The following is a 23,951-nucleotide window of genomic DNA, read 5'->3' on the forward strand; positions in this document are numbered from 1 at the left end:
CAATATGCTGTTATGGACAGGGTAGGCATAGTTAGAGCACACTTATAGACTTCTAAGAGAAGGATAAAGTGCCTTAAATTTTTTGGGAAGTGAAACAGACATCACCATAAAAAGAGGAAGGCAGGCAGGTGGGTTCTAGAAGACACGGGAGATGGGATGAGGGAAGGGGGTAGGGCTAAGCTTTTGTCTCAGCTTTGGATTTGCACCAGGGACTTGGGGGGCTTGGAGGAGACATATAGAAATGTGAAACAAACTCAAGGGTAAGAAACATGTGGGATAGGCTGATAATGGCAGCCATTATATTAATTTTTATTTTGATTTTGTTCCTGTCATCCAAGACTTGACTTGTCTCTTTTGCCCCTTCCTTATAGTTCCCTGCCAGAAGGTGCCTTAGACCTGTGGCAAGATTTCAGGCCTCAGTGGTCCCAATTGGGGCCAACCGTATTTGACTGACACTTACCCACAAGGGGATCAATAACTTTGGGTGTTTTACTAGAAAATTATTATCCTTTCTTCTTTCTACATGCACATTAATCTTATTAAAGTTCTTTCACACTAAGTATGCTTTGTCTTTGTATGCAAGGATGGCCAGACCCCATTGAAGAATGCAAGTTTTGGGTCCCAGGGTGCCCCTTAGAGTACATGCTAATAAAAGGCAATAGAGCAATGTCTATCAACTTTAAACAGACTTACACTGTCATCAGCAATTTACTACTAGGAACTTATATACAAACTTGCCTAAGGATTCAAAGATTAAAAGGATATTCATCGTACACTATCTGCAAAAGTCAAAGCCTCAAAACGAACTATCTGCCCATAAATTATTGTATAATCATACAAAGGGAATGCTACAAAGTCTTTAGAGGGAGACACACTCCATACAAGCAGCAAGCAAATAGGAATGGATATCTTACACACTCTTAAGTCTATCCTATGCAGATGAGTTTGTGCAGCTTGTGGCCATCAATGCAGGCAGGAGGAAACACATCTAAATAGAAATAGAGGGAGAAGGAAAATTGACTTTATTCCTGAATAAAGAAAAAAATGAAAGAAAAAAAAAAAGCCTGCCATTCACAGAAGGGGGGAACATGAACACAATAAAGTCACTGGCACAAAAGTAAGAAAAGGGGTTGGCCATATAAATTTATATCATTCTGCATTAATCAATACTTCAAGATAGTTCTGTTTGGTTTAGTATGGTTTGATGTCTTAAGAGAAAAGATAAAAGGAAAAAAAAAAAAGATGGTTTAAATGTAACTCTGTTCAAACTTCTATGGAAGATTCATCCCTCACTTAATGTCAGACTCAGGTATATAACCCCAAGATTTTATGTTGAATTCCTGTGCCCTGGACACAAACTAGAAGGCAAGCAAAACAGAATTAGGCTTTCATATGGTCCTAGCTCTGCCAGCTACACAGCGACAACTGCTAAAAGCACATGACTCCAAAAGAAGAAATTCCAGGGCCTCACTGGAGGCGCAAGAGGTTAAGCACCGCACTATGAAGCAATTCGCAGCCTCTGCAGCACAAGTTCGATCCCCGGCCTGCCAGGGAGCAACCCACATGGCGAAGCAGATCTCTCCTGTTTCGCGCATTGCTCCCCTCAGCAGTGTGTTTCAGTCAGTCTGACTGCTCTGTTCCCCACTCTGTCTCTGGGGAATCCTCTCATGCCCCGCAACTCTAGCCTGTACCCCAGTTCTTGTATGCATAAATAAATCTTTAAAAAGAGAGAAGAAATTCCAAACTTTATAGGTTACAGCATTAAAAGGAACACAGCACACCATCACTAGTGTGGCCCTCCTACAGCTTTTGTATTTACTAAAAGAGAATAAAAGGAGTTTTAAAATTTAAACTTAAACAGGAGGAGTAATGGAGACAAGGATCTGATTAAAAATGGGGATTCTGACTTCTCTGAAGAGGAAATGCAAATGGCCAACAGACATATGAAAAAATGTTCAACATCACTTGTAATCAGGGAAATGCAAATCAAAACTACCATGAGATACCATCTCACACCAGTGAGAATGGCACATATTAAAAAAACTAGCAACAACAAATGTTGGCGAGGGTGTGGAGAAAAAGGAACTCTTGTGCACTGTTGGTGGGAGTGCAAACTGGTCCAACCACTATGGAGAGCTGTGTGGAGATTTCTGGACCTACTAAACATAGAGCTTCCATATGATCCAGCAATTCCACTCCTAGGTATTTACCCAAAGGACACAGAAACATCAATTCCAAAGAGCACCTGCACCCCTATGTTTATAGCAGCACTGTTTACAATAGCTAAGCTTTGGAAACAACCCAAATGCCCAAAAATAGATGACTGGATCAAGAAGATGTGGTACATATATATCATGGAATATTACTCAGCATTCAAAAAAGATAAACACATGCAATTTGCAGCAACATGGATGGCGCTGGAAGGGATCATGCTCAGCGAAATAAGCCAGAAAGAAAAAGAAAAATACCGGATGGTCTCACTCATAGCAGGAATCTAGAAAACTTAAATAAGGGACCAGGAAAATGAATATAAGAAAGTGAAAATCAAAATCAACAAAAAACTATGAACCAGAGACACTTTTTGGGGGGTGGGGGGTGGGAGGGGAAGGATTGGGGTCAGAATGGGGCGTTTGCAATTGTATGGGGTAATATAAAAATAAAATTTATTATTTAAAAAAAAAAAGAAAAATAATGAGTGTTGAAAAGGATATGGAGAGAAAGCTACCCTTATAAAAAAAAAAAAAAATGGGGATTCTGGAGGTCTGATGTGGTCAGCCTATTTCTTAGGTTCTTGAAAGGCAAGATTCCCAGCAACACAGATACTTATTTATACTTGATAGTGGTACCCCGTGATTGTACTAAGACCCTAAGAACCTAAAATTCTGAATGCTCTCAGATCCTTTGGCTCTGGGGCTACCAACTACTCTAGCTAATGTTCAACATGACTAGCTGGTAAAGCCATCAATCCTTATATATTCTAAATACCTCTCTCTAAGATAGGTTGTTTCTTGGGAAGGTAACAAGCTAAAGTTAAGTGCCAAACCTCAGAGGATGCCTTTTTTTCCCTTATAAAAGCAAATCAGGGCCTCCCCAGTGGCGCAGCAGGTTGAGAACAGCACGGTGAAGTTGTCCACAGCCTCTGCTGCATGGGTTCGATTCCCCGTCGACCAGGAAGAAGCCCACATGGCGCAGCAGACCTCTCCGGCCTTGCCCGCTGCTCTCCTCAGCAGTGTTTTCATCAGTCTGCCTGTTCTGCTCCCCGTTCTGTCTCTGGTGAATTCTCTCACCCTCCCACACGCCTCTGGCCTGTACCCAGTTCTTGTATAAATAAATAAATCTTTTTAAAAAAAAACAAAGCAAATCAAAAATTTAAAAAGTCATACCATTGTGCCCAAATACATACATGTTTGAAAGTAGTGAACAGCTCTAGAATTCATCAAAGTCTTCTGTCATCTTCTTTCCCTCTTCCCTTCAATAAAAGACTAATACAGATGTTGATACTAATACAGGCCCATGTACATGGCTGCCAAGTATGAACCCTAGGGTTCTTACCAATAGATATTTTCAGACCTACAAAATTCAAGATTTTTTCCCCTAAAAACTGTTATGTTTTTATAACTATGAGGTGATCCTCCAAATATGGACCAAGACTAGCAGCAACACATTGATTTTATTATACTTCTCCAGAGTACCTCTGGGCAATACTCTGATAACACAGTATTACAATTTTGGAGTTGAAAATGACTAAAGAAACATTTGATGCTATAGCATAAAGCCAAATCAAGCTCACTCTCTATCACAAAAGAATCAAATATTTCATGTACATAACTGTACATCTGCTTCTCCAAGTGAGGAAGTAATTTTCCCTAATCAGCAATATATATTAAAGCAAACTTTCACACAGAGGAAGCAGATAACTACAGCACCTAAGCCCTGCTGTTCAATTCAATTTGTTTAAAACCACTTACAGAGCAAAGACAGGTTAGATTTTACTTCTCCTTTTGCCTTGTCACGAAAAACTAAAGCAGTGAAAATTGGAAGAGATCACATGAATAGTACCTTCCAGAAGTTATATTACCTCTTAAATTAAGTCAAAGGCATACGTCATGCTAACTGTTTTTAGAATAAAACAACTATAAAATGAAACCGAGAAGGGCCTCCCTGGTAGCACAAGGGGTTAAATCTCAGCACTATGAAGCTATCAGCAGCCACTGAAGCATGAGTTGGATCCCAGGCCAGGGAACTGACCCACATGGTGCATCAGACTTCTCCTGTCTTGCCTGCTGCTCCCCTCAGCAGTGTATTTCAGTCAGTCCACCTGTTCTGTTCCCTACTCTGTGGTGAATCCTCTCACCCCCTGCACCTCTGGCCTGTACCCCAGTTCTTGTGTGCATAAATAAATCTTTAAAAAAAAATGAAACCAAGGAAAAGAACATGGATTTTTTTTGGTCCTTTTAGCTAAAGAAAAAGATCAAGAAGTAATACAAAATTCTATCAATGGAAACTGTACTCTACCAATTTTAAGACAAACACCATGACTTCTTTGGATTCATTTAAACACAAAGAGATAGCAACATGCCCAGTAACCCAGAAGGAACTAGAAGGATCTGTGCTCAGTGGGTACTATGATACAGCAGGCGTTACTGCCCACTTCTCCAGATGCATCAAAAAGTAATTACTCTTGATTGCATCGGTACTTCTCTGGGTAATTTTCCTTGCCCACAAATCTGTTATAATAATACGGGGTAATATAATTCAAGCATTTTCCATTTGTTAGTATATAGTACACAAGCGGACTGAAGAGCAGAAAGGAACCAAGAACCTAAGGGGAAAGAGATACTTTTCCCTCTAAATTTTCCCAAGTAACTCATTTCTAATCGTGGCTGCTCTTATCCAAATGACTCTAATGCTTTTCTCCACATGGAAATAAAGTGTTTACTTTGGGGAAGAATTTCATCCAGCTCCTCCTACCTGGCAAAGGTATTTTTCATCAGAGGATGGCTAGCTGACTTTTCGATAAAGGTATTTACAGTATCCTAAGGGCTTCTTTTCCTTCATTTAAAAAAAAAAATGTTAAGAGACCACCCATATCAAACTTCCCCTCCTTGGAAGTTTGGGAGAAAGTTCCTATACAACAGTAACTGAAACCTATGACCAAGACCCTCAAGGATCTGACTAAACCTTACCCACAGAAAAATGTTTCTTTAACCAGCAAGCAGAAAGACAGTAGAAATACTAGAGCAGACTCATTCCTGAGAACATGAGGTTCCATTTATGGGCAGCTTCAGCCTGGGGAAAATTTAGAACAGTACTGCAGTCCATGACTGCTGTGAAATCTTCCCTTCCCTCCTCCTTTCATATGTGTCAGACCAGTTCTGTGGTCTTAAGACACAACGGGGTCTCAGAGCAATGCTGCTGTCTTTTCCCTCCCTTTATATTTCCTAGTTCTTTTCCCCAATAAAATTCTTATATGTCTGATCCCATTTGTGGTCTGCTTCTAGGGGGACTTGAACTACATACCTACAGTTGCTTCAGTTTTCGCAGCAACTTGAGGCCTCGAGGAAGCAACTTGGGATCTTCCAGTCCTCATACTCCAACATAGAAATTATACCTCTTAAGACAAACTATTCCTTCCTAGACTTACCCCTGGGACGAAGCCACTGGAAGCCAACAGGCCGATGATGTCCTTATTTCACAGACATCATGAGTAGGTTTGAGATTTCTGCTTGCAGGTCTGAGATAAAACCCATGGAAGGCTAAAAGCCAATGGTATGGCAGAAATTGACCCTGAAGACTAAATCGATAAGGTAAAATGTGTAAAAGGCTTTACATTTTGCAGACCTGGAAAACATGACCCTGACTCATGCTAGAAATAGCTTTCATGCTCACACTACACTAAACATGGAGCAATATATCTATAACCAAGTTCTCAAGTGATGGCACTATTCAAAATGAAAAGACAGTTAGGTGAAGTAAAAATATTCACAGCAAAAATCCTATTCCAAAGTGACCGTTTATACCTACTAGAGAGATTTCAACAACAGTTAGCACGAGATTCAAAGTCAGTTCTTAAGCAGTAGAAGGTATTAGTGTATAAATGCTCTATTATTTAAGTGCCACAATGCCCCAATCCCAGCATCAGCTGAGGCTTTCAGATAAAGGAATAGGTGAGATTTTGAGGTAATAACAAGGGATTGTGTGGATTGTGTTAGAACCTAGCCACACTCTATCATTTGTCCTAAACCATTTCTGTTCCTCTAACACTTAGCACATGCAGTATTAAGTGACTGTACCAACCTACCCTTTTCTTCAGTAAGACATCCAAAGAACAAATCAGCATTATTGTTTATTCAGTACTGTGATAAAACATTATTATAAAATAGGACGGAAGAAGAAATCTTTCTAATTAGAGTTCCCTTGAAATTCTCAGAGAACAAAATAATCAAAAGCTTTGTTTTGCAAGCTTTTGGGTTGTGGGTTTTTTTGTTTTGTTTTGTTTTGTTTTTTGTCCTTTATTCTTGGTTAAGCTCTTAATGACAAAGAAGCCAAGCCCACTTACTAGTTTACTAATACATCTAAAGGCAATCATACTCACACTACTATTTTAACCCAGCAAGGCAACAAGGTGACAGTAGCTTTCCAAACTACCAGAGCAAAGGCTGACTGGCATTAAATTAGTATTTCATAAATCGTGCAGGCTCTGCCCATTTAGACGAGCTCTCTATGCAGAATCGGCAGTCTAATGCTGGCTCTCCCAGGCATTAAAAATCATCACTCTGCTAACCCAACTCACTGTTCAGACGGGTCTTCTTGAATGCAGCCTTTATTACAACCTCACTGCTGCTTCCTACACTGAAGAAAAACCATGTTTTTAAGCCAGGAGTTCTTCTTTCTCGCTTTATTGTAACCAGGGGGTCTTGCGACGACCCCGATACTGTTACAAAGCACAGTGCTCTGTAACAGTAAAGCTTCTGGAAAACCCAAACAAAAGACACGTCACCCGGTGACGTCAGCCTATATACAGTTCTGTGTGGTCGCAGCACATAAGCAAATTCATTCTTGTGCCGTTTCTCGGAAAAGCTTTTCAGTAAATGCACTCATGCTGCTCCAGGAGCTCTTCTCTGCAACAAGCAGCCCATCTGCCATCAACAAGTTAAGACCAAGAGAACTAACGGCTGCGGAAAGAAGGGACGGAAGCTTTGATTAACCAGCTGAGCAGTTAGAAGGACGAAATTAACAACTTGTGTTCAAAACTGATTTAGGGGATCAGAGTGGTCACAGAAAATGAAACCAATGCTTTCAAGAGGAATATCCTAAGGGGAAAAACAACTCACCCTAGCGGATTTATTTTACTCAGAAAGCCTGGGACACACAGAAAACAGGAAACTGGTCAAAGGCTCCTGCTCCTGCATGTCAGAGCCTTTTACAGACTCACTGCGTTGAGTCTAACAACCGCGACTGAATGCAGCCTCCAATGTGCTCAGAAGAATGGGTAAGTCCATGCATTTATTTGTCTTGCAGGATCCACGAGGAATCACGCTTTTAAAATAAGCCACTGAATTCGCATTTTGTGGGGGAAATCACCGTCATATAATTTTTTTGGGGGGGGGGGTATGGTTAAATTAAAAGCATCTGTAGCTCAAAAGAGAAGATGTTTTATCTTTTTTTTAAATGACTCAAGTTTTGTTTTAGTCATACTAACAAGGTTAGTTGTTCTGCAGCAAATGAAAAATGTTATGCAGTGAAATCTTTCATCTATAATGTTATGATGTTGTTGTTTTTAAAATAGCCTCTATGTTCTGCTGAAAAATATCCTATCTTCTTGTCTTCCTTAAATTATATTCTGCAGGCTTACATTTCAAGTGGCCATTAGGGGCCCCTATGCTGGCAGCAATATATGCAATGAGTATGGTTTTAAAAATGCTGCCTGCCCTGGGTATGGCGTGTCCACCCAAATGCCGCTGTGAGAAGCTGCTCTTCTACTGCGACTCTCAGGGCTTCCACTCAGTGCCAAACACCACAGACAAGGGCTCTCTGGGCCTGTCTCTGAGGCACAATCACATCACAGAGCTCGAAAGGGATCAATTTGCCAGCTTCAGTCAACTTACCTGGCTCCACTTAGACCACAATCAAATTTCAACAGTAAAGGAAGATGCTTTTCAAGGACTCTATAAACTTAAGGAATTAATCTTAAGTTCCAACAAAATATTTTACTTGCCAAACACAACTTTTACTCAACTGATTAACCTGCAAAATTTGGACCTGTCTTTTAATCAGCTGTCATCTCTGCACCCAGAGCTCTTCTACGGCCTTCGGAAGCTGCAGACCTTGCATTTACGGTCCAACTCCCTGCGGACTATCCCAGTACGCCTGTTCTGGGACTGTCGTAGTCTGGAGTTTCTGGATTTGAGCACAAACCGTTTGCGAAGTTTGGCTCGCAATGGATTTGCGGGATTAATCAAACTGAGAGAGCTTCACCTAGAGCACAACCAGCTGACGAAGATTAATTTTGCTCATTTCCTACGGCTAAGCAGTCTGCACACACTCTTCTTACAATGGAACAAAATTAGCAACTTGACATGTGGGATGGAGTGGACCTGGGGCACTTTAGAAAAGCTAGACCTGACTGGAAATGAAATCAAAGCCATTGACCTGACAGTGTTTGAAACGATGCCTAATCTTAAAATACTCCTCATGGATAACAACAAGTTAAACAGCCTTGATTCCAAGATCTTAAATTCCCTGATATCTCTCACAACCGTTGGTCTCTCTGGCAATCTGTGGGAATGCAGCCCTCGAATATGTGCTTTGGCCTCCTGGCTGGGCAGTTTCCAAGGTCGGTGGGAGCATTCCATCCTATGCCACAGCCCTGACCACACCCAAGGAGAGGATATTCTAGATGCAGTCCATGGATTTCAGCTCTGCTGGAATTTATCAACCACTGTCACTGCCATGGCTACAACTTATAGAGATCCAACCACTGAATATACAAAAAGAATAAGCTCATCAAGTTACCATGTGGGAGACAAAGAAATCCCAACTACTGCAGGCATAGCAGTTACTACTGAGGAACACTTCCCCGAGCCAGACAATGCCATCTTCACTCAGCGGGTAATTACAGGAACAATGGCTTTATTGTTTTCTTTCTTTTTTATTATTTTTATAGTGTTCATCTCCAGGAAGTGCTGCCCTCCCACTTTAAGAAGAATTAGGCAGTGCTCAATGATTCAGAACCACAGGCAGCTCCGATCCCAAACACGACTCCATATGTCAAACATGTCAGACCAAGGACCATATAATGAATATGAACCCACCCATGAAGGACCCTTCATCATCATTAATGGTTATGGACAGTGCAAGTGTCAGCAGCTGCCATACAAAGAATGTGAAGTATAATACCAACCGTCATCAAAAATTATATCAGATAAGTAACCTATTTTACATAGTAGGGAATAAATACATATCTAATTTTTACCAATGGTGACATTAAGCCTAATTTTCCAAACTAAGTGGAGACTTAAGTTTTTGAAGTGTTGAAGTATTTTAATTTTTTTAATTAAACAATATTGTAAGTGCTAAATGAAGCAATGCTCACCTTAATTTGCACTCTTGTTGGAAAGTCTAAAAATGCTTACTTCAAAATAAGACATTTCATGTATGTAATTATATACTGTCATGTGTAAACATTTACTAAGGTCTCCATAAGCTAGTATTTTCTACTGAAAACAGTTTGGAAATAAGCTACTGAGCAAAATATGATATAGATCAATACTTGTCTAATCACTGCTCTCCATCCCAAGTACCACAACTGGCTTGCTGCTTAAAAAGAGACTTAGCAAAGTTCTTTTGTATGATAATTTGGCATTTACTCCAATCTACAATTTATTGCCAGTGTGGAAAGTATAATTTCATGTATGCTGAAGACTGGTAAATATTAAACACTCTTCTTTCAGAGTTTTTGTCTGGTTTAGTAGGTATAAAAGTCCACATCAAAACATCAGAACCCTTTATGTAATTCTAATAAGCTGAGTGACTCTTTAATATATTTAAAGAATGAATCCAAATGATTGTGAAAAGGTCTCATTACAAAGAAATCAATACTAAATCATTACACTGACTTTGTTGTATCACACACATCTAGTTTGACTTACAAAGGGCATGTTGAGTTTTGTGCCATTTAGACAATTTAAACTAGTTTTAAATTACCAATTTACTAATTAGTGTACTAAATCCTATATTTACATTTATATGAGAAAAAATTAGAAATTATTTTGGAGAGGAAAAAAGATAAACTGAGTCAACTTCATCCTATGACTGGTTCCCTCTAGTTTGAAAGCACACACATAAATATTCTCTCCCCCACCCCACCCCCACCAGCCCTCCTCCTTCCTTCCCTCCTGTCAGGATCAAAAATACCTTAACAAAAGGGTTCAAACCTCTTCTGCCTTTTCCTAATCTTCAAATCTTAGAGTCAAATAAAAAATAATTGGCTAGCAACAGGCATAACACTAATTTTTGTTAGAATATAGTATAAAGAAACCACAAAAATTCACTTTCTAAAAATTATATGCTAAAATTTCACCTTTTAACAATAAACATAGATATTCACTGTAAGAGCAGTTCCTTTTTAAGTGAAGGGACAATACATTACCAAGGTAAATCCTGTCGTGGCAGAACACTCTACATGCATATGCAGCCACACAGTGGTGACTCAAAGGTGGCACTGAGGCAAGAGGATGAAAAGGAGAGGGGAATTTTGGTGAAAGGTTTTTGAAATCTGACTCTTACAGAAACAGGTTAGCTGAAGTTAAAAGGCAGCCAGCTGTGAGAACCTGGTAACTGCACATAATCTGCATCAAACAGGCAAGGCCCCTGACCTGCAACTGAAACAGGGAAAGGCTAAGAGATTCTCCAGGAGTCAATACAAACATTTCATAATGAGCAAATAAACATGATGGCACATTTTTCATGCAGAAAAGAGCCACAAGTAATTCATTTCTTCAATTACGATTTGTATAGAAGAAACTATGATATATTTGGAATTTAGATGCAAGCTACTGATTCACACAGAAATTTTCTATAGACAAGTTCCATGCATGTAGTAGCAAAAATTGTGAAATTAGACTACTGACTTGATTTTAGAATAATGAGCACTTTTACCACTGACATTTACTCCGTGAAAAAAGGCATAAGTCCTCAGAGAAATATTATCTCCTAAAATGTTATCTTTTCATTAACATAATACCCTTCATTCAAAGAGAATTTTCTTCCCTGACTAAATTAAAAACATGTTTACAGTTTATCTCATGAAATTTAATCCTAATTTTTTCTTCTTTAGTACTAAGAGAGAGCTGTCTACCTACATATCAAAGAAAACACGTCTCAGTAAAAAGCAGGCAAGATGACAAGTTATGGTAGGAAAGTACCCTCAACATTTTTAAGGTGGGTAGATTAGTTTTGGCTAAGTCTCAGCCTAGTCAAGTTCAGTTAGTCTTGAGCAGGGAGCATTTCATCTGTTCTTAAACCAGAACCTGCTTAGGCAGACAGAAGCTGACTTTACAGCAGAGAGAGCAGCTGCTCACTGCTTCCCTACAGAGGGGCTATATCAGAAGACCCCACTACAAATGCAAATTCCACATGCTAAAATTTACCAACCCATTTATCAGGGTGACCACAGCCATTTGTCAGGGGACAGCATTGTCACAATACAACCGTGTCCAGAACACATAAAATTCCACTAGCCCTGAGGAGAACAGAGGATTATTTTTCATCATTTCAACCACAACCAAAATTAATTCAAACTGTGAGAAGGGTGAGAAACATTGGCTGGGAATTCCCACATTAATCCTAAAGATTACAGTTTGTCAAATGGACCAGCAACTGGTAATATCTTTAATATTTGCAGAAAAGTAAATTGGAAAATCAAGCCACTTAGTTAATTCAGGGGAATAGCATACCCAAGGCCACAAAGACAAACACAGCCAGTTGGAAAAAAACCGATTTGTTTTTCTGCCCTCCATTTTTTTTTTTTTAAAGTAATGTTTTCTGAGAAAAGTTAACTAACAGTGTGCCAAGCTAACATTTTTTCTTTCTCATTTAAAGTGTAAACTTCCCTTTCCAGTTGCCTATAGAAGGCAGGATCCCATTTAATTTGGGTCTGTGTGTGTTGTGGTGTCAGAACCAGTTTGAAGATGAGGTTGTTAGTCATATGAACTCTCTTTACCAACTGGATAGAATGGAAAAGCATCACAGCTATACTGCAGATCCCGGCAACACAATGTTAGGGCTTTTGTTTCTCCATGTGGTTTTATCCTCTACAACCTTTCCTCAACTCCCTTCCTTTTCTCTTTTTTTAATTTTCAAGGTTAGAGGAAACCAAGAACGAAAAAACAAATCTCTTTTGGAAAAAGGAAAGCCAAAGATGGCTATGACACTGTACCAACCTAGCATTTAAGAGCTAGTTTGGAATCATTTATATTAATTTCTGTGGCTTGCCAGGGATTTTCAATCACCTTTCTGAAATGAGAGTAGGCTGATAAATTTGCAAATCTACAAACAACTCAGAGAATACCCACTGCCAACATCAAATAGCAAAGACTAATTTTTTAAGCCAAAAATCTACACTAACACATGTAATTTCTTAATGTGCCTAAGTTAATTTCTGTACCAATTCAATGAATGGAATTGATTGAACTTCCCAACTCCACAAATTATTAAAATCCATCTGCTTATTCTAATGCTAGTCACCAAGAGCTAGACTCCATCTTTCCAATAAAAATGAGTTTTATATAGCCCTAGGTCTGAACCATGAAATTCAAAATAGGCATATCATTTTCTTAAGACATACTTCCTACATACATGTATCAGGGAGAAAAGCTATAAATGCTGTTTCTCTCAAAAATGTGAATATCAATATGAAATTTTAAAAGAGTATTTTTAGAAACTGACTTACATGATCATTTTCCTAATACAGCAATACAGTAAGAGACCTATTTGGAACATCCTTTTCATACCTTATTAATTAAAGTGTTTCAACCAGAAAAATACAAAAATAAAAATGATAAGGTGATCCACAAATATTTCTCTTCTGAACCTAGGGCAAACTTGCACTACTTGAATAATTTAAGGCCAAAAACAAATAGAAACTGACTGTTTAAGCTTTTTTCATACTGCTATTGCAAACATTTGGAAACGTCTGCTATTCCTTCAACTAACCAATTTTTCCTTGGTAATTAAAAAAAAAGGTCTAATCTATGGAATGTTTGGTGAACTTTTCCTATCAACACTGAGACTGCAGACTAAAAGTACAGTCTAAACACATTGTGTTATATCACCTTAAGAGCCATTTTTTTTTTTTTGGTGGGGCGGGAGGTGGGCAAGTGGGTTGAGGGGTGGGAAGAAACACTACTATAGGGGGGGGTCTGGGGGAGCTGATAACAAAGTACAGTGTACAGGAAGTTTTGTTATTAAAATTGTGCATACTGTAAAAAGTGAGTCTTTTTTTTTTTTTTAATTTTTCCTTGGTAACCTATCAATTTTGACATGTGAAGTTTGAAAAACCATTTGTGACAGATATAGAACCTTAAATGAATAGTTGTTTTGTGCCATAGTCTCGACAATGCCAAATGTGTCAGTTGAAAGGGGGGCCATTAATCATCACCTGTCTTTCATTCATAGAGGTAAAACTAGGCTAATAAGAAAGAAAGGTTCTGGATGGGGAGGTGAGGGGGTGGTGGTGGTTGTTGCTGTGGTGGTTGTTTGTTGGGGTGTGTGTGTGTGTGTGTGTGTGTGTGTAAAAGGGGTTACATCTGGTTAAAAAGTCACCATGCCAATAAACCCAAGCATGCACTAAGAAGCTGCTCTAACACAAGTCTTAGCAAGAGGACAAACAGCTGTCCATGTGGCTCACCACCCTCCCCAACAGTAACTCCAAGTTGTTGTTTGACCTCTATACCTCAGACATCCATTGGGGTAGATACTAGTAGCACCTAATAGCACCACTCCTGGGAGGCAAGTCAACAGCTGCTGAGCATGCTGGGATCTCTAGGTTCCTTACATGATCTATGCTACCCCAGATACTATTCCAAGAAGTACAGATGGGGGAAATGAAGAGAAAGATTTTAAATTAGCATTCCTTGTTTGGGGACTAGAACAAACAGGATGCTGTGTCTGGGCAGTTGTGGGGAACAGAAATTGCCCTGGTGTAGAGGAGTTTACTGCCAGGAGTGCCATACTTTCCAGGGTGTACTTACTGTTTCTCCAGTTCTGGAGCAGTGCAGCAGAACCATACAGGCAGGGAAAAAAAAGGTCACCCCCTTCCCTAACACCCAGGGATGAGGAAATCAGAGATCAGGAGAGCTCTCATACCAGGAATCTCAGAAGTAACAAGGGCAGAGGCAGGAACAACAGCACAAACTTTTACTGTCAAACTTACATGTATGCACTAGAGGGCATAGGTGACAGTGGTTCCAAGCTGCACGAAGGAACAAATTCCTAAGCTTTTTTGGAATTGAAAGCAAAGCTTTTTAACATAATTCTCAGATATTTTAATCTTGAGAATCCCAGGTGAAGCTACATCTGATTTATCAGTTATTTTAATTAGTTTTGCCTGTATGCCACAGCATTCTCAGGTTCCCACTCAAATTTATAATAGATTTCTTCAAGGACTGTTTAAAGAGATTTTTTTTTTATTTCTTTAAATGTATCTAGCCAGCTGGGTACTCAAGTCTCCCTTAGAGAGACAAAATGTACTATAAATTGTCTTTTACAAAGAGAGGAGGGGAAAAGAGGTGAAAATCAGAGTGATTCCAAACCCTTAGCGTGAGTTTCAGTTTCCTCTCTACTAGTCAAAGTATCTGGAATACTCCTAACAGATATTGAGTCTCCCTTCCCGATATGAAGGAGACATAAAAAGCAAGCAATCACAAGGGCAAATACAACATGGCATCCTTTCTTGCAAAACCCTCAAAACTCAATATACCCTCCCTTTATACAGGGAGATGAGAAAGTGAAATCCAGATATGGCCTCCAACTCGGAAACTTCCACTAGAAACTCAATAAAATAAAGAAATGGCTGTGAACAACAATCCTGAAGGAGGCTTCCTTCACTTGGGAACCATATTTTAAAACTGCAGCTCTAGAGACAAACTCCAAAGCCTTTTTATAACTTTCATGGACCAGGAGACCTTTTGCCAAGAACCATGGTGAAGGAAAAGTAAAAATATAGTTAACTCTAACTTTACTGAATATTCACAATTGTGGTCAAAGTACAAGAATTATATCCTCACGTCCTAGCGTGCACTTACACACACACACACACACACACACTCTCTCTCACTCACACTTCTCTCTCTCGCGCTCGCTCTCTCTCTCTCTCTCTCTCTCTCCCCCCCAGGTTGCTTTTTTCTGGAAAATCAGACCAAAACTCCACAACAATTTATATTTATAATTTATATTAATTCCAAAAAGCTCAGGAATATCCACCTATTTCACCACCATCAAAACCAAAAGATTCCTCTTGGGATAAAAAAAAAAAAAAATGTTCCAGGGCTTAGTTCCTAAATACAGTAAGACCAACTGATAGTACCAAAAACCTCTGAAAACAATGTGTTTCATCATTTACATACCACCACTATAAAGTAACAGAAATTAAGAATGATATTTATATGTACAGAATACTTGAAAAAGATTGTAAAAAGATCAAAAGCAGGGAGTCTTAACCTTGAGGGTCCTGTTTAATTTTTAGAAGATTCAAGAACATCTTGAAATTAAATGGACATATTGGGTATGAGTCTAGTGATTTAACCAGATACTAAAGTGTTGTTATCACAAATAAAGTCCTAGTACAGCAATGAAATAATTTTTTCTGGTATACTCTGATGTGGCCCTATTCTCCCTTGCTCTTTGGTCAAGGCAAAGGGGGAAAAAAATGATTTTCCTCTGAAAATGTTAGCATACTAATTGACTTGGTGGAGAGACATTTAAGTGTAAATGTCTGTGGATTATTTATAAAATGAGGTGAACAGTAGGAATGATAATTAAACATGTCAGACAGGATCTCCAAGGAGTTTAGAGAGAAGGCAGACTTGTAACTCATGTCAACCTTTCAAAAAGCTAAGGTTAAGGAGCCTACACAAGTATGCTACATGCTTCATGGTCACCTAGCCTTTATGGTGAGCCAAGGCAGGAGCCTGGAAAGTTGGTAAAAATGAACATGTACTTACTTGGAAAAGCAATTTATGTTTCCTCCTTATCATATCCCTGGGACCCATCACAAAAGAGACACACAGAAAATATCAACTGTATTATATTACATATCTTCTAGACTAGGACTACAATTTGAAAATTTTAAAACCTTGCAGTACATCATGAAAGAGAAGCACATATTATGTATCATCCCTAGTGCTGATGATAATCACAATGTTCTCCTTAGGTAAGAATTTTTAAGATAATAACTAATTTCCTAAGAAAGAACACATCTGAAAGGATAAAGAAGTCAAACTAGCCACCAGAAATGTAACTATCTCTTTAAAATTTTAAAATTTGGGGCATCCCTGGTGGCCCAGGGGTTAAGTCTCAAAGCTTCTACAGTGACACTACCCCAAACACAAGTTGACCTGACTTCAATCCCCAGCCAGGGTGCTAAACCCAGGCATAGCAGATCTCTCCTGTCTCACCAGCTGCTCCCCTCCAGCAGTGTATTTTAGTGGACCTGCCTGTTCTGCTCCCCACTCGGACTCTGGTGAATCCTCTCACCAACCCTGTTCTTCTGGTCTACACCCCAGTTCTTCTATGCAAAATAAATAAAAATCTTACAATAAAGGAATAATTCTTTTTTTCTTTTTTTTTTTAAAGATTTTATTTATTTATTTATTTACTTATTTATTTATTTATATAAGCACTGGGTACAGTCAGAAGCGCGGGAGGGCGAGAGAATTCACCAGAGCCAGAGGGGAGAGCAGAGCAGGCAGAAGGACCGAAGTACACTGCTGAGGGGAGCAGCGGGCGGCAGGAGAGGTCTGCGCGCCATGCGGGACCCTCCTCCGGTGGCCGGGGAGCAGCCGGGGATTGAACCGGCGCTGCAGAGGCTGCAGGCAGCCTTGCAACCCAGCGCTCAACCGCTGCGCCACAGGGGAGGCCCAATAATTCTTTTTTTAATAAAAGATTTATTTATGCATACAAGAACTGGGGTTCAGGCCAGAGGTGTGGGGGTGAGAGGATTCACCAGAGACAGAGTGGGGAACAGAACAGGCAGACTGACTGAAATATACTGCTGAGGGGAGCAGCGCGTGATACAGGAGAAGTCTGCTCTGCCATGTGGGTATCTCCCTGGCTGGCCGGGGATCGAACTCATGCTGCAGAGGCTGTGGACAGCCTCACAGTGTTGTGCTTAACCTCTTGTACCACCAGGGAGGCCCAATAAAGAAATAATTCTTTTTAAAAAAAATGTAAAATTCACTTTGTGGACCACTAGAAAAACCACCCAGATTTCAAAAGGATTAAACAGCACAGCAATTAAGAGACTTACTCCACAACTAGGCCTGTGACCCAGGACAAGTCCTTCAATCTCATTGTGTTTTGGGTGTCTTATCCCTAACATGGAATTAAAAGCAGTAGCAACCACAAGGATTTTTTTTTTTTTTTTAAGATTTATTTATTTTTACAAGCACTGGGTACAGTCAGAAGCGCAGGAGGGTGAGAGAATTCACCAGAGCCAGAGCAGGGAGCAGAACAGGCAGAAGGACCGAAGTGCACTGCTGAGGGGAGCAGTGGCCGGCAGGAGAGGTCTGTATGCCATGTGGGACCCTCGCCCGGTGGCTGGGGATCGAACCGGTGCTGCAGAGGCTGCGGGCAGCTTCCCAACCCAGCGCTCAACCGCTGCACCACCGGGGAGGCCCAACCACAAGGATATTTAATACATGTAGAGGCCTCAGAACAAGCTGGCACACGAAAACATTCAATAAATAGTTGCTATTTCTGACAGCAATATATGGAGAACTAGAAATGATAGATCCATCAAGTAGAGACTATAATCATATAAAATCACATTAAAAACATTAGGCCCCTATGTTGCTCCCTGACTCTACTTTTTAGCATCATGTCCCTCACTAAGTTAATGTACAGTATCCAAAATGAAGATTGATAATTAGCAAGAGCTTCTAACAAGCCAACAGATTGGATACAATATTGTTATATCCAATACAGATATAAAACTGACCAGAATGTCTCATAATCTGCTTTATAAAATGTATTATAATATTAGATACAACATTACTCTGACTTTTTGAATGAAGGCTAAATTTGTAAAGATTTAGAATCCCTAATTCTAAAATTCCTCTCGCTAGTCACTTAAAATCAAGTTATGTCTCTTGCTTGTTCAATAAAATTAGGGCAACACATACTATCCATTACATAAATGCATAGATGGATACTATTTTTTAAACAAAATAAGAAATAATTTCATTGTTATGTCAGTTTCTGTGTATTTTAGGACAAAATACACAGGTGAGAATTAAAGGTGACTATTATATGTCCTTTTTTTTCTTTTTTGCTTAGAAAAACACATTCTTCGAGTCTACCCCATCTAATTTAGAAAGCTGCCTGTCCAACTGTGGCAGATTTTGTTCCTAAACATAATTGTCAAGATAATTGAAGGATATGAGCACAGGAGGTATGAGACTTTAAAAACACAAAGATAACCATCAGTCTATTTTGCACATGGACCAGTACAGCTGGATAGAGATCCTTCATATTACCAAAAACCTCTATTAAATATAAAGCTTACTAAGAATAAATCTGTTTCAATGAATACACACATTTTTAGCCATATCAGAACCTGCAGATCTTATGGCCCAGATTTTTCAAGTCAAGAACTTCTTTTACAGCATTTTGTTTCTTTCACTGCATTTTCCAACAAGGAAAATCTCTTATCTCCTCCTTCACCCAAACATTCCTCCAAATTTCCAAACTCTCTTGACCCTTGCTCTCCGTTCTATTCGCCAGCACATAAACTTTTCACTTACCTGCTTTTTCCTCATGGCCCCAAAGTTCTGAGAATAAATACCTCATTGAGGTAAAACCACTTAGCTGTAGTGTATCCACTGCTTAATCTCCACCTTCTAAAAAATATAATTTCAAAAATACTCAACTAAGTGCCTATCAGCTGTAATCTGGTCCATACAACATGTGAAATACTTCACAATCACTCTGAGACACGTTTTTCTATGTATAGATTCTCTGTTCACATTTTTTCTATGTATAGATTCAGATATCAAAGAATGTTTACTCACTTTGCAAAGACCAGAAACACCAGTCATGTAAGATTTTGTTTGGAAATTTTTCTTTGTCTTTTAATAATTAGTACTCACTCTAGCTCTCTAACCGACACACTTCACAACTTTAATGTGAAGGGCTATTTTACTTATTTAGTGGTAATAGGGAACGTGCTTTGAGGCATTGAGTACATAGGTAGAAAAGACATGGTTGTCAAACTTTCAGAAATGTAGAATTCTCATGGCAATGATAGGCAGTAATCTTTGTCTAAGCTCTCAAATTCCATACCAGTTCTGTCAGGATTCCATAGCATGACCACAAAAACATTGACCCTTCATGTGAAAGTATGTTCTGCCACAATTTTTGCTCCAAACAGAGTAAAAGACACACATCAGGTACTGGTATGGATTCCATGGTAGGATGCCAGGGGAAAAGAGGTAGTAAAAAGAAAGGGAAATAACCTCCCTCCTCAGTACACTCCTCTGAGCAACTTGGACAGTGTCACTACACCTTATCTCCCTCTTTTCTGCTGACAATCCCTTCAGGCCACTGTGTGTTAAACTGCTCTCTGACACTTGCCATCAAATTCCAACAAGAAGAGCCCACTTTATTATTGTGTTAAAGCTGCCAGTCTAAGATTTATATATTACTCTACATGAAAACTGAACAGCAAGTGGTCAGGAGTTTTCTTCCTTCTGACACAGAATTCCTGAAGTGTCAAAAGACATTACATTGCATAAGTGAAATCATCATCTAGACATCCAATTTGTGCTCACTTAAAATAAAATGAGAAGAACTCAAGACAGAATAGGAAGAGCTGAATAAAGTGTAAGAATTTAAAGTCTAGTTGACATTTCCAAATACATTACTGCAAATTTATTACAAAAATTATTAGACATATTTCTATTAAAAACAAAAATTTAGTGACTTCCCAAAACAATAATCACTATTTTATATAATCCTGCCTTCTAAATATTTTATGCCAATCTTTAAACATAAATATACACAATTTCCTCAGTTAAATTGGGAGTAGGATGTCTACGGATTAGAAAAAACCTATTAAAGGCTAGACTATTCTGATCTTATTAATTAGTATTTAAACTAACTGAATTCCAAGACCTGATATTAGAGAAATCAGGAACACTATATAGAAGGACAGATTAAGAAGGGGAGGGATGGGTAAGATTAAGATTTTTTTTTATATTTTAAAGTTGAAGTGTTTATTAGCCATTCATGTAGAGATGACAATTCCAGGGTACAGCTCTAAACTAGAAACATAAATTTTGAAGTCATCATCAGGGTAACAAAGTTATTTAAAATTAAAGTAATTTAAAATTACAAGACTGAATGAGATTAGCAAGGGAATGAGGGCAGAGCTTCCAGAAATATGTTTTTCTCTTATATCAGTCTGAGTAATTTTTAAAGAATTATCATCAAATGGACATCAACCCAGAAAGAATGAATTTCAAGGGCAGCATCCTCTCAACATCAAAGCCACTTGAGCAAAGTATGTTCCATTGGAAAACTAATGGAATAAGGTCATCGTAATTCACGAAAATTGTATCAAACATTACATATCAAAGGAGCTGTTATCAATTAAGGATCTGCAGACATATACTTTATGAAGTGAGAATGAAGACTATCGTAACAATTCCATCGTTCGTCATATCTCTAAATAGGCTCTTCATGCCAAATTGGCCCTTGAAATGACCCTACCCTCTATGGGGTTGGTGTAATAAATTAAAGAACTGATGCAAGATCACAGGACAATCAGAAAAGCAGGGTTTAATTTGCAGGGAAATGTATAGCTTATATACTTGAGTTGTAAAATAGTCTAATACTAAATTTAAAAAAATAATTTTCTCTATCTAATAGGTTTGGGTTACAAAACCTGCATTTATAAAAAAAATCTTAAATAGTGCACTTAAAATTTGTACATTTCACTGTATATAAACCATAAAAAATGATTAATGAAATACATATTGCAATGTTTAGAGAGAAAGTATTCAAGTGTTTGCAACTGACTTTGAAATGAAAACAATAAAATGACTACAAGGATGGACAAATACGTATTAAAGCAAATACAACAGAATTATCACAGAGTGTAAGGATTGAGTGTATGTTTATTTTTGGTGTCCATTTACAATTCTTTCACTTTCTTCATATGAAAATTTTCATAATAAAATATTGAAAGGAAAGGAAAATATAATTTAGAGTATAGCAATCTAAAACTATTTGTCTCAACTAGATCTACAGTATCACATGGTGGTTAAGAGGTTAGACTCTGGAGTTACACTTGGCTCAAAGTGTAGCATCTACACTGTGAGACTGTGAACAAGTCATTTAACCTCTATGCCTACTAAGACCAGACTTATGCTCTGAAGACTAAGTATATAAAGCCCTTAGAACAATTCCTGGCACATAGTAAGCATGAAAGTCTGAGCTGTTTATTATTATTACTAAATATTGTTAAATAATTCAATAAGCACCTACAACTTCCACTATACAAGATGCTATGATGATCTAACTCTCAGGAGTTTATGGGTTTCGCTGGAGATAAGTATTTAAATACATAACTGATAAAAGAGAATAAATCCAAAAATGTGAATTAGATGGCGTCACTTAGAGATTATCTAGAGAACAGGGAGGGCACCAAAAAATGCTGTAGAGAATCAATCTTAAGCGTGGTGCAAAAACACCAGCAAGATTTCAATATGGCAGGATGCAGGGGAAGCCAGAACCACAAATCTGATATAAGTGCAACTTCTCACAGCTTGTCCAAGATAGGGCCATATGACAAGTAACCCCTAAGACCAGGAAAGGTACTTGAATTTAACAAGGTAGGCAAGAATAGCCACTCCAAATTTCTGGAGGTGGCGGGGATAATCAAAGTAAGACTGAGAAAAATATATTCTACGAATCTTTTGGGTTTTGCTGAGAAAAATAAAACCCATAATTCCAACTAGCAGAGAAGGGATGCTAAGGGAAACAAATAAGGGGAAGACATTTATTTCAAGGACAGGCAAAAAGTAAAAACCAATGATCACAAGAAAAAAGCAATACTCTCTCCAGAAACTTTGCTCAAGAAAAATGGGTAACATGGGGAATGAGAGGGAAAGTTGTAAGAAATGATTCATTAACCAGAATATACTAAAAGAACCTCAGTATTTCCATGTAAGTTTTCACTATTAATCTCCCAACTAAAACTCTTTTCTGAAAATTTACAGTTTCTCCATAATTTCATATTTATAAATTTCTTTTCAAAGATCAGTAAGGACTTCCTCTCGTGAACTACACAAAACTAAAGCAGAACAGTTTCTGCTTGTAAATTATGGAGCAAATTCTTATTTGGGTTCTCTTCACTCTAGAAAAATCTATCCCTTTTTCCAATCTTAATCACGTACCCTTAAAATATTTGCAAAATAAAGCTTCTAACTTTTAGAACAATAATTTCTGACTCCCTATCATAATGCAAATATTAAACAGAAAATCATTTGCATAGTGACAACCTGTTAATTTTACTCCCTCACACATACTACGAAAGATTCTTATTATAAGGTTTGTTACTTTCATATACAAGAGGTTCATTAATGACTTCAGTGCTAGAAACCTCAGTGGAACTGTTGTTTTTGTTAAAAAAAAAAAAAAACTATGTGGCATGGCTACAAATACAATTTTAATAAAAGCCCCAAGCCTTTTATCTACCTCTCACCTTAATAACAGAAAGCAAAGATGAAAATGGCATTTAAGGGTTACACTTCCCAAAAGCAACAAGTTTCAGAATTTAAGAATCCCCTCATTCCCTGTTTCATTTTAACCCTATCATGTCTTTTGCTTCCCACAATCAAATACTTTCTCTTTCAAAAGACTCTGAGAAATTATTAGAAGAGATTTTCAATGTCTCAAACAGGAACACACTTTTCTTTCCACATTTTTATTACAACTAGATGATTAATTTCTCCACTTAGACAAATGATGAAAACTATCAGATCTCCAGATTTTTGTGACAGATTTAAAAATTCTACATTAATTTTGATTTACCCAAAACAGGGAAATACACAAATGGGGATGAGTGACAAGAAATCAATTTTTGTTGCTTATACCACCCCATAAAAAGAGACATGCTTAATCTTCTGCTGAAAAAGTGATAGAGACCTCATCTCACCCACCAAACATGGGTTCCCTGTACCAACTCAAGGCAAGTGTTCATAACTAAGAACTACTGGCAAAACTGTATTCTAAGTTTTTAATGGGTAGAAAAATGAGGGTACGTATTTTGAGGAAAAGGCATAAAGATGTTTTTATCTATTACATATTGGATTTTCTGTCAATGATAGGACTTTTACTGATGAATCTAATTTCCTGCATCCACAATAATATTTATATTTAGGAAATGTAAGAGTGAATTAGAACATTAGGGCGTAAAAGTCATTCATGAATTTGGGTTTTGTAGGAATCAGTTTTGCTCTTCAAATTCTAAATTGAACATTTTCTTCTTTGTAAAACTGAAAATATCTGCCATTGGTTACAACTGGTACTCAAAATGCTAAGTGAATCAGTGAAAAATGCACTGCTACTGCTGGGAGAAATCACTCAGAAGAGATGTCCCATAAAACAAGAAATACCTCTACATATAGGGTGAGACTGTTAATATGAGTCATCATTACCCTTTTTAATGA

General features: G+C 38.2%; 2 protein-coding genes across 2 annotated transcripts in view; one reads left to right on the plus strand and one right to left on the minus strand.

The window, feature by feature from the left end:
* CTNNA1 (catenin alpha 1) overlaps nt 1–23,951 on the minus strand; it is a 176,287-nt gene that overhangs the window by 52,116 nt on the left and 100,220 nt on the right. The gene's annotated exons all lie outside the window — the stretch shown is intronic.
* LRRTM2 (leucine rich repeat transmembrane neuronal 2) lies at nt 7,028–11,441 on the plus strand. The gene is made up of 2 exons (XM_037509202.1): nt 7,028–7,492; nt 7,850–11,441. Exons 1-2 carry the CDS (start codon nt 7,489–7,491, stop codon nt 9,394–9,396), a joined length of 1,551 nt encoding a protein of 516 aa, XP_037365099.1. The 5' UTR covers nt 7,028–7,488; the 3' UTR covers nt 9,397–11,441.

Source organism: Talpa occidentalis, unplaced genomic scaffold (assembly GCF_014898055.3).
Source record: "Talpa occidentalis isolate TD23 unplaced genomic scaffold, MPIMG_talOcc4v2.1 talOcc4.13, whole genome shotgun sequence".
Classification (NCBI taxonomy): Eukaryota; Metazoa; Chordata; class Mammalia; order Eulipotyphla; family Talpidae; genus Talpa; species Talpa occidentalis.